We start from the raw sequence: 16,538 nt of genomic DNA, 5'->3' as shown, positions 1-16,538 counted from the left end.
GAGAAGGCTATGTTGTGATAAATTTGCCTGACAATTAGACGAGGAGGGCATATCAATGTTAAATTATATTCTTTATACACTCTGATCAGAAGGTGATGATGTAAACACCATGGCAGCATTATGAAACAGAAAATTACATTCCAGATAATAACAGATATTCATGGTGCATGGGTTTGCACTTTAATGTGCTGTGTTTTACTCAGTCATATTAGTATTTCAAATTATGTAGCATTCCCTTCTTTATATGTAGTTAGTTTTTTTTTTTCACTAAAAATGCACCTGCCTCTCCTTTTCTCCTCCCTGTTTCTCTGACTTTTCTCTTTTCCCTTTTTCCTTTTCCTTTTTTTTTTTTTTTTTTTGATTCTGGGGGGAAAAAAAAAAGCCTAAAGCAAAACTGTCTGTGCAAGAAAACGTTAACAAGTAGTTTCAAGATTTATAAGCCAGGATTTTATGTTATATATTTACAGATTCGATCTGCGTACCAGGCTTTGATCCAAGCCTTAGCATGATGACTGGAATCACTCCGATTAACCCAATGATACCAGGCATGGGGTTAGTGCCGCCACCACCACCAACAGATGTGCCTGTAGTCAAAGAAATAATTCACTGCAAAAGCTGCACTCTCTTCCCTCCAAACCCAAGTAAGTAAATCTGATGAAAGAATAACATTTTCTTAAATGCATTGCATGAAATATTTTATAAATGATAAAAAATAAGCATTTTTAATAGAATGTGGGCAAGTATGGTGTTTCCTTTTAAGGTCTGCTCTGTGTGCAAAGTGTGGTATGGTATTACCATACTTACTCATCTTTGCAAGGTCATGTTAAAAAAACCTGCTCAGTTTGTACAACAAAGAAAAATAAGTACATAAGCAAAGCTAACACAGCCTGAAGATCTAGCTTCTCATAGTAGAAGTCAGTCTTTCCTGTAGATCAGAATGTCGCAAAATATAACAGTTATATAATGCTTATCATCTCCTATCTCACTGCGGGCTCCCCTTCACATGCCAGCAGTGAGATGGAACCAGTCTGGGTTCATGTTCCTGAATATAGCACCTTGCACCCAAGTGCTGGCTAGCTGTGGTCGCTCCCTGGGAGAGGTGGAGGGAAAGAGGGTCTATGGCTACTCTTTTGCCATTTTTGGGGAGCACCTTGGCAGGTAAGTTTCTTCTCCTCTCTAAAAGCAGAGACCAGGCTTCCTTCTGCCCCTTCTGGGACTTTGTGTAAAGAACGGCTCTTCCCACTGAGCCACCTGCTCAGGCACAAAGCCTAATTTTGTGCATGTTAGTCCTCGGAGTTTAGTTTCAGGGCCATCAGACCAGCGCTGTCACTATCACTGCGAAGATAAAAGAGAAAATTAAGCAAATAGTCTGCTACTCTGGATTTGCAGGGTACCCAGATCGTGCTTTAATTAAACTGGTTGCGTGTGAGAATATGTATCTATACATATATGTATGTTTTAAGGTTTTAAACTCCATTTACTGTGTTAAAGGGCCAAAAACCAAAGTCATATCAATCATATTCCTTCTTAGAAAGTTACTTTTAGAGGAATACTCAAGTCATCTACATATAAACAAGTTGAAGTGTTATGACAGAATATACTTTTTATACAGCCTTCAAAATTTAATAGTTTTGTGATTTAAGTTTGTATTTATTTTCTCTACATATACACATAAAAATAACGTTTCTTGCCACTCCACTTCATGAGCACTTGTAAACAGTGAGGTTATCCTTCCTGTGCACTGGCATCCACTCCATTATCTGGCAACAAGACAAAACAGATAACCAGCAGAGCATTTTCATCATGCTGTCACTTCATCGTGTTTCCCACTTTGTTTTTCTGTTTGCTGTGCTCCTGTACTCTGAGACAGAATTGAAATTATGCTAAGAACAGGGAAAGGTGTCCAGCCCAAGTGCCAGGGGTTTACCCAGCATGGGCTTGCTTGCAGAGGGTCCACACACTTGGTGAGTGTGGCAAGTGATGGGTGGAAGCCAAAGACAGAATCGTAGAATCATAGAATGGTTTGGATTGCAAGGGACCACAAAGATCATCCAGTTCCAACCCGCCTGTCATGGACAGAGACACCTTTTACTAGACCAGGTTACTCAAAGCCCTGTCCAACCTGGCCTTGAACACTGCCAGGGATGGAGCATCCACAACTTCTCTAAGTTCAGTCTTTGAATGTACTGCACCAGCGCTTGAGATCTGTGCTCAGAGTCAAATCAGAAGCTCCCCTGCTTTGAAACTGAGTATTTTGTATTTTTTGTGTGGCAGTGCAGGGAAAGGAAGGATCCTTTTAGACCTTGTTGTGGAGAACAGCCCACAGTGTCAGGAATTGATCTCCAAAATGCCACCTAAAATTTGAAAACGTTTAGATTGAAGTAATTCTGGACAATCTCTGCAATAGTCAATAATTTTGCTTCTTCCCCTCTCCCACCTGCATGCTATGTCAAATAAATGTTGCAGCCCAGAACTGATTAGGGGAATTAATAGAACCAATGGATCAAAAGACAAATTTTGTATTCCAATATGATTTCTGTTTTGACTTAGATCTTCCACCACCTTCAACAAGAGAGAGACCTCCTGGGTGTAAAACAGTGTTTGTTGGAGGATTACCAGAAAACGCGACAGAGGAAATTATTCAGGAAGTCTTTGAGCAGTGTGGAGATATAACAGCAATTCGGAAAAGCAAGAAGAATTTTTGTCACATTCGTTTTGCAGAGGAGTTCATGGTTGATAAAGCCATTTACCTTTCTGGTACTTCACATTCTTTAATGGATTTTCCTTGCTTCTCATTTGTATTTTGTGATGCTAATGTTTGCTTATTTTCCTAGCTTTTATCTCAGCAAGTCTTTCTTCAGCTCAGTGGCTGTAGCTTGGAGTGGCAAGGGGCAATTCTGTATTTCGGTATGTCTGCCAAGACTTGTGTGTGGTTTTGTATGTTGCTTACCTGGGAGCAATATCCTGCCATCCCACAACGTTGCAGCAGATCCTGACATTTACTACAGAACAATCTTATTTTCGATTTACACAGACTTAAATAGTTTTGCTCACAGGTTGTGGAAAGAGGAGGGCAGTAGGCCAGGAACACTGCTGTTTTCCAGTGCCAATTTCTGTGATAGGCTGGCAATTTCATTGGCATATTTTTATAGATTTGCAGTGCAATCTGCATGCAGGTATTCCACTGCTGCACGAGTTAGATTCTGAGCCCCATGTTTAGGCTATGTCTGTTTCCTCCCAGGACGATGAGTGCCACAAAAACTCAGTCGTAAAATTTCAGAATCTGTTTTCTTTTCCAACAAAGGAGCAGACAAAAATGAAAAAAAAATGAAAAAAAAAAACCAAACCCCAAACAAACAAAACACCACAAAAAAAACCCAACCTCTAACTCACAAGGAAAAAAAGAAAACGACAGATGAAAAAATAATTCTGCTTTCACTTACCGGGCTTGTGAGACTGTCAATGTCCTCTTACAGGTTACAGGTTCCTTCATGTGAGGATTGGCTTCCTAACTGAGGCCTTCTTCACCTTTCTGAAGACATGTTTGTCTTCACAGGCTAGTTCATCTCTCTTTCTGGATCCTGGGAAGACCCACAAATGTTGTTCTGCCCCACAAGTGTACTGTAACACTTTCACCCCACCTGAAAGGCATCCTTACATGAACATGGGCCAGGAACTGCTCCTTGGCCAAGACAGAGACTGGCTTACAGGCACCCACCCTGAGTAGAGTGACCCTGAAGGGACTCACTGGAACCATCCAAAATGGAGCTTGGGAGGCAGCTGATGCTTAAAAAACCCTTGCTTGAGCTTCCACCCTGACCATCTTCTGTCTAGCAGTAAGGACGTAACCTCAGTGTCCTGGAAGTGTACATAGGAAGCTTACACAGCTAGGAGCAAATGGCCTCTCAAATCACCATCAATTACATTCTAAAATGAAGGAAAGGAAGAAAAGAAAACATCTGAACTTTTGAAATATGTGGTCAGGAGAAACCTAACTCCTTTGTTTCACAAAGGTTTGGGGGTTTGGGTTTGTGGGGCTTTTTTTCCTAACTTGGGTGCTTGCTTTAAATATCTCTTTGAAGAGCTACAGAAAATTGTGAGGTTTATGAGATCTATATAAAAAGTTCTCTGAAATATTGCTGTATTTTCAGCTTTCTCCTAGATCTTCATTCTACCCTGTTTCTTTCTTTTTTTTTTTTCAATTTTCACTTCATTTCTTCTTCAATCCTCATTCTCTCTTCCCAGTTCCCATCCTTCCTGTTCATTTGTTTATTCACATTACTTCCGTAACACTGTAGTTCACGGGGGCAGATTACAGGAATTGCGGTATTAAGAAGCAGCAGCACATTTCCCAGCTTCCAACTTCTGTTTAAGGGGCCCCATCTCCAGATGAGATGAAGAGGGACACACCAGACTAAGTAGGAGCTGTAACGATAAACAAAACAGTGTCAAAAGAGAGAGCAAGGAAAAGCTTGGAAACCTATAGGCTGCTACCAGGAGCCAGAGCCAGTGTCCTTCTAGATGAGATTCCTGCTTCTTGGCAGCTGACTTTGCTTCACTCCACGTCAAGTTTCGTCTTACTTTTATATGCCTTAAATCCTGGAGGACCAGATTTGATGATTAGAGGTAGGAAATTCCCTATGCTGCCATCTGTCCTCATTCATAGCACACTAGAGTGTGCTTTCAGAATAAGGGAAATGAGCAGAAACGGAGGTGGCAGATTCCCTTTCTCATCCTTCCTCATCCTGAATTTTCTGCAGTTAATTTTCAAGTTCTTGATCCATCCTTCCTTCTTCCGTTTCCTTTCATCACAGTTGCACTGCTCTCTACACTTCCTCTTACCGTCTGCTCTGCAGCTTCCCTCCCTGTTTGCCTTTTCCTCCACACTTTCTCTTTCTTCTAGAGTGTTGTACTTAGTATCTCTGACCAGTGGAACTGATGGGAGGAAGAAAAGCAGGGACACACTGCAGCCAAGTTTCACATCTTTTTACCACCAGCACTGAACTCTGCAGATGAAACTGACTGTCCCACACCACTGCAGATCAGGGAGATCTGACGCTAGGCAGGGGCATGTTTTATTTGTACTGAAATACTGGGTGGTTTTAATCAGTCTTTGTTCCATTCTCAGCCATAGTGTATTCTGAAGTGATAGGGATAAAGCATATTGTTAAAGCATTCTCTTTTCTGAGTAAAAGAGAAGAGATGTACAAACAGAATGTGGTTAATACAGTATGCATGTTATATTAGGGCAAAGTCCTGCCTTTGATATCCGTAATATAATGATAATTTTGTCTACCTAATCAGTTTTATCTGTCTACCCCATCTAATCTCATCAAACTTTGCATTTATCCTGTGCTTATCATCAGAATAGTGCAAGTGATTACAAAATTCACCAAGTGGTTTAATCACTGATTTTTTCAGTGCCCAAGTAAACTTGTATGAAAAGGATACTGGGACATGGGTAGAAGACTATGATAAAAGAATTTACTTAAGGAAGGGCAGATTTCATTTAGCCCTGAAAGTTAAATTTTTATCTCCTGAAAAAAAAGACTTTCTAAAATTGACATACCAGCCCCTGAGAAAGCTCTTTGTCCAAACTCTATGTACTTTACTCTTGTGGCTGAAAATTCAGTATCTCCTGGTAATATTGATGGCCCTGGACTTGAAAATAGGGGACAAAGAGATGGCTGAGACAGACCCATTTATACCCCAAAAGCCTGTGTCTGCGTTTTTCCTGTGCTGGTGTTTTCCCCTATGGGTTTCCATTTAGTACCATGTACTTGTTTTATTTTGTTCTCGCTGATCATCATCAACACTCTGATCTAGATCCCCAGTTAGAGAGCAGCTATTGACCGATCCCCAGTCTAGCAACACTCAAAGGTAAGTCAAGCCACAGAGTTTTGACTAGACCTGTGATACGGAAATACTGTGTTTGATTTTTTTTTCCTGTTGCTGCTGCTTTAAAGTGAGGAACTTGGCAAGTTCCCAGTCTTTTCCTCTGCCATTATGTGCAAAACTGAAATTAAAAATAACAAGCCAGGCACACAGTTCATACTAGCTGCAGTCCTGAGCAAAGAGATGTGGAAAAGGGTCTGTGAGGGCAGTTCATTGCCCATGCATGAAGGGGAGGCAATGGCAAGTGGTTCTCTCATACATTTCCATACCCTCAAACATAAATAAGGAGACATGGTATTGGAAAAGAGCAAACCTCCGAGCTGCCCCACAGCTCAAAGTTGCCAACCCAGATGAATGCCTGAGGATCCCATACAGCAAATGTGACTTGCCAGTTGTGCACCCCTTGCTACATGGCATACTCCTACGTATCAACCTGTTGAGTCTGCTCTTCACTAGCCAGGCCATTGTCCCTGTGCTTTTGTTCAGGGAAAGATGCCAAGCCCTGCGCAACCTGACATGACTTTGGAGTTGACCCTGATCTGTGGGGAGACTGAACTACATGATGACCAAGGTCCCTTCTGACCTAAGTTATTCTAAGTTTCTTTGTGGGGGGAAACTACCTGGTTGGTTGACCACATTCAGCTTTAAGAGTTAAACAAGCAGTAAGATTTTTTCAGTATCATTCATGAGCAATTTCAAGAATCTGTTAATTTGGAGTCACTTGAACTGGTTAGCTAAAGGGAACCATTTGTCCAGTGCTACCCAGGGTATTGGGTTTTGAACTGCAGTTCGCAGTTTCTTTCCATTATTGCCTTTTACTTCAAAGGTGAGGGCCACTTTGATAAAATTCAACTTTGCTGGTGCACACACAACCTGTAGGTGCACAGTCCATTTCATTAGTTCTTTATTCGGATGAAGTGTATCTTTGTGGTCCACAAGAGTCTTGCATCCTCCAGTGTTCCTTGCTGTGTCCATGCCAGCATGCTCCTGCCCACAGAGGCAAAAGAGCTGGGGAGAGGAAGAGAGTTTGTGTCTTCCTGGAAAGTACAGCCCAGCTGGCAGATCTAATTTTATGTTCATGAGACCTGGCACCTTGGCAGTGTCCTTTCACTTTGCTGATAATGCTGTTTTGGTGCAGAGCAATCACTGTTTGAGGAATGCAGCTGGCGAGTCAGACTGGCAGGGAGGGGGGAAACATTTGTCACCCTTCAACATCTGTTATCAGGGTAGCTGTACTACTGACCCCTTTTGGATGACCCCTTTGTGCTTACACCTCTGCGGATAAAACATAATTACTCCTCATCAGTTTAGGGCCCAGCTTTGAAAGGTCACCCACACTCTTCTGTTATGTCTCACTAAATATGGTGTATCTGTAACTCTTCCTTTCAACACCTTGTGACTAGAGCTAAGTATATAACCACAAACAGCATTCTGGGGGGGAAGAGCAGTGTTTATTCCTCCAAGCAAAAGAAAGCAGAGTAAATAAGGGGGCTTTAAAATAGCAGACAATATTTGCCCCTATTGCAATATTCAATCTACTTCATCCCAAGCTCATGAACCTTGGAGAGCAGATTTTGTAGGTTGCATGGAAGTTTTTGATGCCTTCTGGCTTTAAGGGACCTCTTAAATCCTTAGGTTGAGTTTTTCATATGGGTTTGGGCTCATTGCTGTAAAATGAAAGTCATACCTCTTCCTCACTAACAGACTACATAGATGAACTCCACAAGATGTTTGAAAGGAAAATGTCAAATCAGAAGGTACTCACATTGTGGTTTTTTGGAAGGATCACTACATACATAAATATTCAATATCTGAAGTTATTTTCTCATATGTGCTGAAGTACAGACAGTCCCTTGTACTCACACAGTCAAAGTTTTCCAGCAGTAAAATAAACAGAGTATGCCTAGATATGCATGTTTTACAAAGGTGCTCCTAATCTACTACACAAGCCTTAGCTTTGCTGTCCCTGGAGAGAGTTCAAAACTGAGTTTTATCTGTGGTAGTTAGGTGCTGAAGCTCTTCGAACCACAGGGAAGCCAAAAGACTGAAAGGTTGGTTCTCTTGGATTGCTGTTCAAAAGAAGGTAACGCTATTTTTCCTGCCATTTTGAGCAGGAGTTTCCTGTCCCTGGAGTTAGTACGCAGTCATTGTAGTAGTGTGTGTTTCTGAAGAGCTTCTTACATGCCAGATCATCACAGAATTCATCTCTGCAGCATCCCATGCCTTGAGAAGTCTCTGCTGTGCTGCTCTGCTTCTGAGCCTACTGCAGTGGGCTGGCTTTGAGAAATTAGAGCTAGCCCTGTGCAGTGATTAATTTCACATACATCTGAAGGGTCTCTTTGCAGTTTTCTATGTAGTGTTTTCTCAGGCTTTCTCTGAATTGGCATTTTTAAAGTAAGAGAAAATGAGAGTGTATTTCAGCCTTAGGAATAAAACTTGACAAAAGATAGCTGTCCAGCCTATGTTCTTACACAGTATGGTCACAAAAAGCTCCTTCTATAGTTTTGGCATGATTTGTTTGTCCTCTGTGAAAAGTCAAAAGTTTTAGTTCAGAGCAGGGCCCTATTGTACTGCTGTGTAGCCCCTTAAAGCCTTCACAGTCTGCTAGCTTTGGCATATTATACATTGACCAAATTATTGGTATGTAAAACATGGTTAAAGATAAGGCACAGCAGATTTCATTATTCATTCTGAAAGGGCTCTTGCAAATGTCTTCTAAATTCATCAGTACTTTAAAAATAACTTTAAAGAATGCTAAACTCAGTTCATTTGTAGATGATTTATGTTTGCTACCAGATTGTTTCCCTCTTTGTGGTACAGGAATTTATGTACCACAATTTCCTCATTCATCTGTAGTCATGATTTTTGTAAAAGTCAGCCTTTCCTCTTACTTCCAATCCCTTTGGCAGGCTGGAGAAAAGTACTAAACTGTATCTGATTTCAATAAGATCAGGGAAAGAAGGACTCTACATTCAGACGAAACCAAATCCTTGTTTAGTAGTTGGTTTTTGTTTACCTGGCCTTTGCGCTTACAAAGGTTGGGAGTATCAAGTAGAAAAATATACTTCTAAATGAAAGTATAGATTCTGTAACTTTGGGTTGACTTTTCAGCTCATCCTCTGTGTTGATAGGCAATACAGAGCATTCCAAGGATAAAGCAGTGGATGAATGTTCATCTTCCTGTGAAAACAGTTATCAACAGAATCTGTGTAGATATGTGAGAATCTGTTAATGTATATTTTTACTTAGCTGCACTTGAGGGGGACAAGAAAAAAAGCAAAGAAGTCCTGCAACAGTTAGTTCTGCTTGTTGATTTCAGGTTACCGCATGAGATTAGGATCTAGCACAGACAAAAAGGATTCAGGTCGCCTTCATGTTGATTTTGCTCAGGCAAGAGATGACTTTTATGAATGGGAATGCAAACAAAGAATGCTGGCCAGAGAAGAGCGCCACAGACGCAAAATGGAAGAAGACAGACTGCGCCCTCCTTCACCTCCGGCAATAATGCATTATTCTGAACACGAAGCTGCTTTGCTGGCTGAAAAATTGAAAGGTAAGCAGCATTCGATACTTTTCAGTGTATTATTCCTTAAGAGCAGGGGCCACTCAAAGTCAGAGCAGGAGAGCTGATTTCTCTCTCATGTATTTCATTACTTGCCCTGTTAGCTTTCCCCCATTCTTCTGCCATTTTTATGCCAACAGTAATGATACTCACCCACCTGCTAGAAATGTATATTATTTGTCTATCTACCTGGGCTTTAACAACTATGACACAACCTTCAGAATACTACAAGAGGGTTTTTTTCTGTTCATTTGCTCTCATCATATACTTTGGACACACTCTCATAATAAGACAACCTATTACAAACATCCTTCATATTAAAGGCCTCATTCTTAAAATGTCTTTGTTCCTTGACTGATTATGTTGCTACATCACATGCACATGACCATGCCAATTCCTGGCATTTAAATTGCCCTCATGAGCTGCATTTTGATGTGCCCCTCAGAGGCAGCGGTTGCAACTTATCTCTGACACACACCATCCATTCTTTCATTCCCTCTTTAGGGCTGGAATTTCTTGTGCAAGATAGTGTCTTGTTTTGGTATGTGTTTGCTTGCTTGTTTGTTTTTTTTCTAGGTACACTTAGCAAGTTAATATTTTTAAGGGTGCAGCTTGAGGATTCCTGACATTAATAGTTAACACAGAAAGTAAGAAGAAGAAAAATAACATTATTCATGGTAAAGAAATTAAAGAGCAAGGAAACAATTCCTTATACCCTGTAGAGTTTTGTTTGTTTTCATTAAGTGTTTAACAACTGTGTTTGGCATTTTTTATCTATGTGCTGGCCAAGCACGTTACTTTACTGTGTGCCAGGTCACAAGAAACTGTGATTCTTGCCACTGTTTCAGAATTATCCAGATTAGAGTTAGGCTATCTAGCTGTCAACACACTGGCCTCTATTCTAACTATGAAACATGTTTGGGAAGCTGAAGATGGGCAGCGTGAAATGTTGCATCCTTGGAGCATGGAGCAAAGATACACCCTACCGTCTCTGAGTACTGCATTGGTCGCTGTTAGTTGCCACTGTTTCCTCAGTCTGTCATTAGCTTGTGTAACAGATATTGTCACCACATACACTGTTAAATAATTCATGAAATAACTGGGATACTGGTAAAATAACTGAGATAGATTGATAGAACAGAAGAAAAAGAGGAAACAGGCTCCAATATAAGAATTTTTAATTCTTACCTAGCTTCCAGTCCAGCCCCTCTAGACATTATGCAATACAATAGAGAGTATTAGATCCATCTGTTCCCTGAATCTGTTTTCAGTTGAATATTTTAGGAGTTAATCTTTTATAGAGAAGTTTTCCCTTATGTAGTAAGGCCTAGAGGTTTCCTGAACTTAGCCAGAAAGTGCAAGAAGTCCGGACAATTTCTTCCATATGGCTAGCCATTGCTTGGGGCAACTGAGTGTAGGGGTTTGCAAGATATTTAAGATGTCTGTATTTAGAAAGGTTATTCTTTTCATTCTGGGAAGTTTCTATACTTAATTAAAACTTATTCCAAGCATTTAGATCTTTGGTTCTCCTGAGGGACATTTGACAAGAGCTTGGTGTGTAGGCACAAGTTTAATATAGAAATATTTTTTGCATGGTATAGACCAAAACCACGTTCATGACTATTTCTCTGGAAATAAAAACTTTCAGAAGCATACAGAATTAAATATAAGAAATTAAGAAAACAAAATTGTAAGTTTATTTTAATTGGTAAAAAAATAGTGAAAATCCAGCAAAAAATGATACTGCAATCTTAAAAACTTCACTAATTAGCAATTATTTTGTATCAGGATTAATGGCACCAGCTCTGGATCTGTACAGGCTGTTGGGCATGGAGAATGCAAAGAAGCCCCCTCTCTTCTCACCAGTCATGAATTGTCTCCTGTACTAAGTAAGGTAGAGAGCAGAGGAGGGGTTCAGTCATTGTGCTGGTCTGCTTTACTGTTCCTATGGCATTATGGCCAGTATTTATAAGGCAGTGAGGCAGAACATTATGGCCTCCCTTGGGCAACATGAATTCACCACATAAGCCCTTTGTGACATCCTAAAAACAGAAGTAAAGCACAGTAAAAAACTTCTTTAACTCTGGCAAAACACAGTTCATGTCATCATATATTCACAATTCAAACGTGGACTTCAGTGAAGCTCACAGAAGGTATGTATTTGTGCACACACAGACACACATATATATAAAACTTGGGGTCAAACTCTCAGGTCTGTGGATATCAACAGATTTGCATTGCTGCAAAAGCCTGGTAGACTGATCCTAAAGAGGAGAGGGGTCAAAATAGATCTGCTTTTGGCAGGATTTACCTTGAAAGACTGGCTTTTAAGCTTTGCAGTTGTTTTCTTAAGGAAAGTTATAACCTCTCCATGGTACCCACTTCAAAAGGCTCCTGAGCTCTGGTGCCAACTCATGAGACAGAGCTGCAGGTGCCAGTGTGCAAGTTTCAGCTCCTGCAGAGCCTCCAGAAGTTCACTGAGGAACAGTAGCTGAAAAACAAGCCAAAATAGCCAAACATCTGTCATCCCAAGATACTGCTTCGCAATCACAGATGTAGACAACTTGGTCTGAATCCAAGCAACTTTTGTTGTCAAAATAACCTTGGAAATTCCTGACAGCAAGGAAATCTGATGGTGAGCAGAGATGAACTAGGCTCATCAGCCAGTCCCCTGTTGTGGTCTAGGTATTTATTGAGCCTGTAGCAGAGGTGACAATATCTTTTTTCACCTTCTGTAAACTGCAGCATAAGACTAAAAGAAATCATTGAGTCTATGTACCAGACTTGGCTGGAAACTCTTACCCTGGTGTTGTCAGCATATTCCTATTCCTCTCATGTGGTGAATTCACCTGCTGCAGCAGTAACTGCCACAGAGGAGAGGCGGTGGGAGAGTATAGAGGATCTTTTATGCCAGTTGGAAACAAAAGATCATTATAAAATTTCAGCCAGGTAGTCTCTACCGGTGTGGTGTTCCATATTAAAAGAGAACTGGTTTCTCAGAAGGCACTGCCTGGTGACTGGGACTGGGAATTCGCTGAATATGAGGCCTTGCATACCTAAAAAAGCATGAAGGTTTATGATTTGCTCTTGGTTCCCTGCTCTCTGTGGACTATCCCAAATCTCTTCATATCTACAGAGAACTTGGTTTGAATACCTGATTTATGAAGGAATAAGGGAAACCCATCAAACTGTGTACCAGTGCAATTTTTCAGCACTTTCCATTTTAGACAGTACTGGTTTGTGGGTATTTTACTTTTCCTTTACTGTTCGCTTTCCCTTTGCCTTTGCCTCCTTTGCCTTTGCCTGGTTTTCTCAGTTAAGGTCCATCAAATGAAATCCTTCATAACTTTTCCTTGTTGGCAGTGTGGATATTTTTTCCTGCACCTTTTGTGTTTTTAGTCAAGAGTGTATTCACTTTTCTGTAAGTGCCTTTGCTGTTTTTTTCTCTCCTTAACCACCCATTGTGCTTTGTTACTGCCACCTTTCACTGTGTGGCAGCAGCATATTGCCACTTTCATGGATTTAAGCCCATAGCTCTAAAAATATAGGCCTACACTATTAACTCTAATTGATTAAACATATTTTGAGCTCCTCATCATTGATAATTTACCAGTGATGTTCCCTGCTGGTTTCAGACAGAGCCAAGAGAAGAAGCCAAGAAGGTGATAGTTCATAAGAGGAAATTTCCTGCAATGAAAAGATGACTTGTCACAAAATACTTGATTTAAATTTGTTTCATGCACTGCCATGAGAGAGTTCCATTCTTCATGAGTCAGGCACAAAGAAGGCGGAAGGGACCTGAGCCTGGGTTGTTAGAATTAAATGAACTCTATCATTCAAACTAGATAGGTAACATGGGGTAGAACATGAGCTCCTTCTCATACCAGGGCTATACAGGTCAGTTTTCAGTCTGTACCACACATTTTAGTTTTGCAGGCTTGTTGAGAAAGCAAAACTATTATTTAATTTTGCACAAGTTATTTTTGTTTGGATTTTTTTTTTTTTTTTTACTTTCCAAAGCATGAAAGCAGATTTGAAATGAAAAAGCAAAATAAAAAATGGGCCCCATTTATTTAAAGTGGTAAAATTTCATATTTTCAAAAGTTACTCTTCAAATCTACATTTTGATCCAAATATTCCATAATGTGTCATGCCATTGCAAATAGTTTCATCAAACCATTGTCTGATTGCCATGGAATAAGATAACAGCTAAGCGTAACTCAGGCTAGTGAAACTTATGGCCTCCTTTCCAACAACTCCTACCTTAGGTAAAAAGCTGTATTTCTTGGAGGAAATATCTCAATAAATTCATAGATGTGAATTCTGGGAAACCAAGGTTTTTTACAGTGAAGTGTAAATGTGAACTGCCTCCTTAAATAGCCTTTGAGAATAGACCCTAAGTTCTTGTTCGGACAAAACCACCAGAATATTGTGTCTTCTGTTATTACATTACAAAGACATGACCTTCTTCTCTTCTGGTTCATTGCAGTATTTTGCTTGGTGTGTGTCTTTGAGATTTTAATTCTGCAGTATTAAATCAGATGTGTTATTACTGCACAGTGAGATGTGCCAGTAGGTATTTAGGATCAAATTTGCATACTCTGACATCTGTTTTCCTGGGTGCTTTATAAATGGTTGAGTAATGTGGTGCCCAGAACATCACACAACTGGAGATAGTCTAAACCTTTTATCATTAAGTGGAACACTGCTCTGTCAGGTGCATTGAAACAAAACATTTTAATCTGCTTGTTTATGACATTCGCGTTTCAAAGCAGAATTTCAAACATTATGGTTTTCTTAATTCAAGCATATCTGTACCTAATGGTATCATCTTCAGAAATCATTTATTGCAAATAAGCTCCTTTAAAATGCTACATCTGTCTTATTTGCTGCAGGTAGCTAAATAGTTTCACCGTCTAACAAAGACATCTCATTATATTTGAATATCTGTTTTTTAAATATTTTGAGCAAAGGAGACATAAATATCTGCAAGTTATGTACAATATCCTGGAATTTACCTCCTTTTGAAACACAGTGTTTCTGTATGAGCACAGGGAAGTTATTCATGTGGCTTTCCATTTTAAAAAATATAATTTGAAAAATTGAGAAGCTGTTTCTTTGCCAGGCACTGTATTATCCCCTGAAGAGAGAACAGATTGGAAATTTAAATAAATAGATGGCAGTTACAGTGGAATGAACTAACCAGGGATGCATCTTGTGCAAGATTCAGGTAACATCAAGCCTGACAATCTCAACCCTTGCACATCATTTGATATATAAACAACATTTAATTGCTTGGGAAATGGGATATTTCAATGAGTAGAAAGCCACGCTGCTTTCATTATCACTCAAAACTTGAGACCCAGACTTGTGGAGCGCTGCAGAAGCTTTGCGGTTATCCAGAGAGGCAAGTCTTACACAGCAAGGATAGAATTCAGAGCAGGGCTACGTCAGAAGGGGATGCAAAGATGGGATTCTCTGAACAAATCCAGTGAATGCCAGGTTTAATTGCTGCTGAAAGACTCCAGACCCTTTTTTTAGCACAGTCTTTTTTTATTAGTAGTATATGAGGACAGAGCCTTACAACAGACATTTTGCGACACTTTAGTGTCAAATCTGTTCACTCAGCCTTCCTGTTTTTAGATCATTTTCTCCTTCCTTCTTCCATATGCTGCCGACATCTGCTGTGACACAATACATCTGGCTCCAAAAGCCTTGCACAGGGGCTGGGAGCAGGCACAGTGTGAGGGCACTGCAGGAGAGTGTAAGGTGGGTTCAGCTCTCAGCAGGCTGGTAACCCAAATCCCTGGGCATCCCTCTCCCAAAGCCTGCAAGAAGTGCATTCACTGTTAAGTGTATTACCGAGTGTCCTCCCTCACCTACTCTGAATTGTATCAATGCAAATTTTAGGATTTTAATATAAACCCACCTGATTAAATGTACCATACTGCAAAATGACTCCAGTTAATTAGTATTAACTGGGAAATTGCAGCTCACCGATCTGAAAGTTTGTGGTGTGATTTTGAGAAATAGGGAGGAAACTCAGTACCCTCATAATTACTTTTTATTGGAAATAATGGCATCAGCAGGATAAGATAATGGATTTCTATGTCTCACATGAAACACCCACCTCTGTAAGGTGGGTGTTTCAAGTGATTTAATTTGGAAGAAAGAGTTTGATGATACAAGGGGAAGAAAGCACCTTTTAAGATATCTCTTAGTAAAGGCATATGCATATTTTTCTCGAATCTAGTTTCAGCTAGTCATTTATTACATAACTGGAAAAGTTTCTTGGTTATAGTGTACAGTTAAGGCTATTTAAGAAATAGTAAGGTGGATATTAATCATTCTTTAAAAGAACCCTGTGGCAGTAAGAATTTATATTCCTTGATTCTCACTTATTCTGCAGTGTCATTGGGTTAAAAATGTTATTAATCCCCAAAGTACCAGACTAATATATGTGTTGCATAGCACAATTATATAACTATTTGAGCAGGGGAAAAAAGAAGGCGAGGGTAGTAGGCTGAAGAGTTGCGTTTCTAGGTCAGTGGCGGGCACTCTGTACAGAAGAAGCTCTTAAGCCAAGAGAAAAAATAGGTTGTCGTTGTGGCAGTGAAAGTGGTGTGTGCTGGGAAGCAAATTGTTCCTGATGCACAGGGGAGCTGCACTGAGCCCGCTGATGAGAGAGGTTAGTAAACCTTTTCCCTGACCTGATTCACCCTCAGCAGTCATCTGCTGTGGGTTATTATTTTCTGTGTTAAATTCAGCCTTTGCAGTTCAGAAATCTTATCTATAAACTGGTAAATTATCAAATCAGAGGTCAGCTTAACAGTAACCTTGGCCATACATTTGGCTGCAGTTCTGTGGTGTTTGCATCTCAAACTGGCCTCTACCACTTTCCTGCAATAGCTGAACTGGACTTAGTTTGGCAAACTGGAACTGGAATGTGATCAGCTGAGCAGCTCGAGGCAGCCCTGAGGCCAGGGTAGACACAAGCAAAGGGGTAGTGCTGAGTAGCTGGAGATGAGGCAGGGGACACAGCATCTTCCTATGGGACAGCTACGGCTGACAGAAGACAGGC

General features: G+C 40.3%; 1 protein-coding gene across 8 annotated transcripts in view; it reads left to right on the top strand.

Moving 5' to 3' along the window:
• The window catches only part of ENOX1 (ecto-NOX disulfide-thiol exchanger 1), a 371,562-nt gene that overhangs the window by 266,843 nt on the left and 88,181 nt on the right, over positions 1-16,538 (top strand). For all 8 annotated transcript variants that reach the window (XM_061457317.1, XM_061457316.1, XM_061457310.1 and 5 more), the window contains exons 6-8: positions 468-641; positions 2,551-2,757; positions 9,215-9,448. In XM_061457317.1, coding sequence (XP_061313301.1) covers positions 468-641; positions 2,551-2,757; positions 9,215-9,448 — 615 coding nt within the window. The remainder of the gene's footprint in view (positions 1-467; positions 642-2,550; positions 2,758-9,214; positions 9,449-16,538) is intronic.

The sequence above is a fragment of the Pezoporus flaviventris genome, unplaced genomic scaffold (assembly GCF_033815535.1).
Source record: "Pezoporus flaviventris isolate CSIRO_AGI_PZ_B2104156 unplaced genomic scaffold, CSIRO_AGI_Pfla_v1 ptg000025l, whole genome shotgun sequence".
Classification (NCBI taxonomy): domain Eukaryota; kingdom Metazoa; phylum Chordata; class Aves; order Psittaciformes; family Psittacidae; genus Pezoporus; species Pezoporus flaviventris.
Note: the sequence above shows the minus strand (reverse complement) of the source record. Positions and strands in the feature narration are given on the sequence as shown.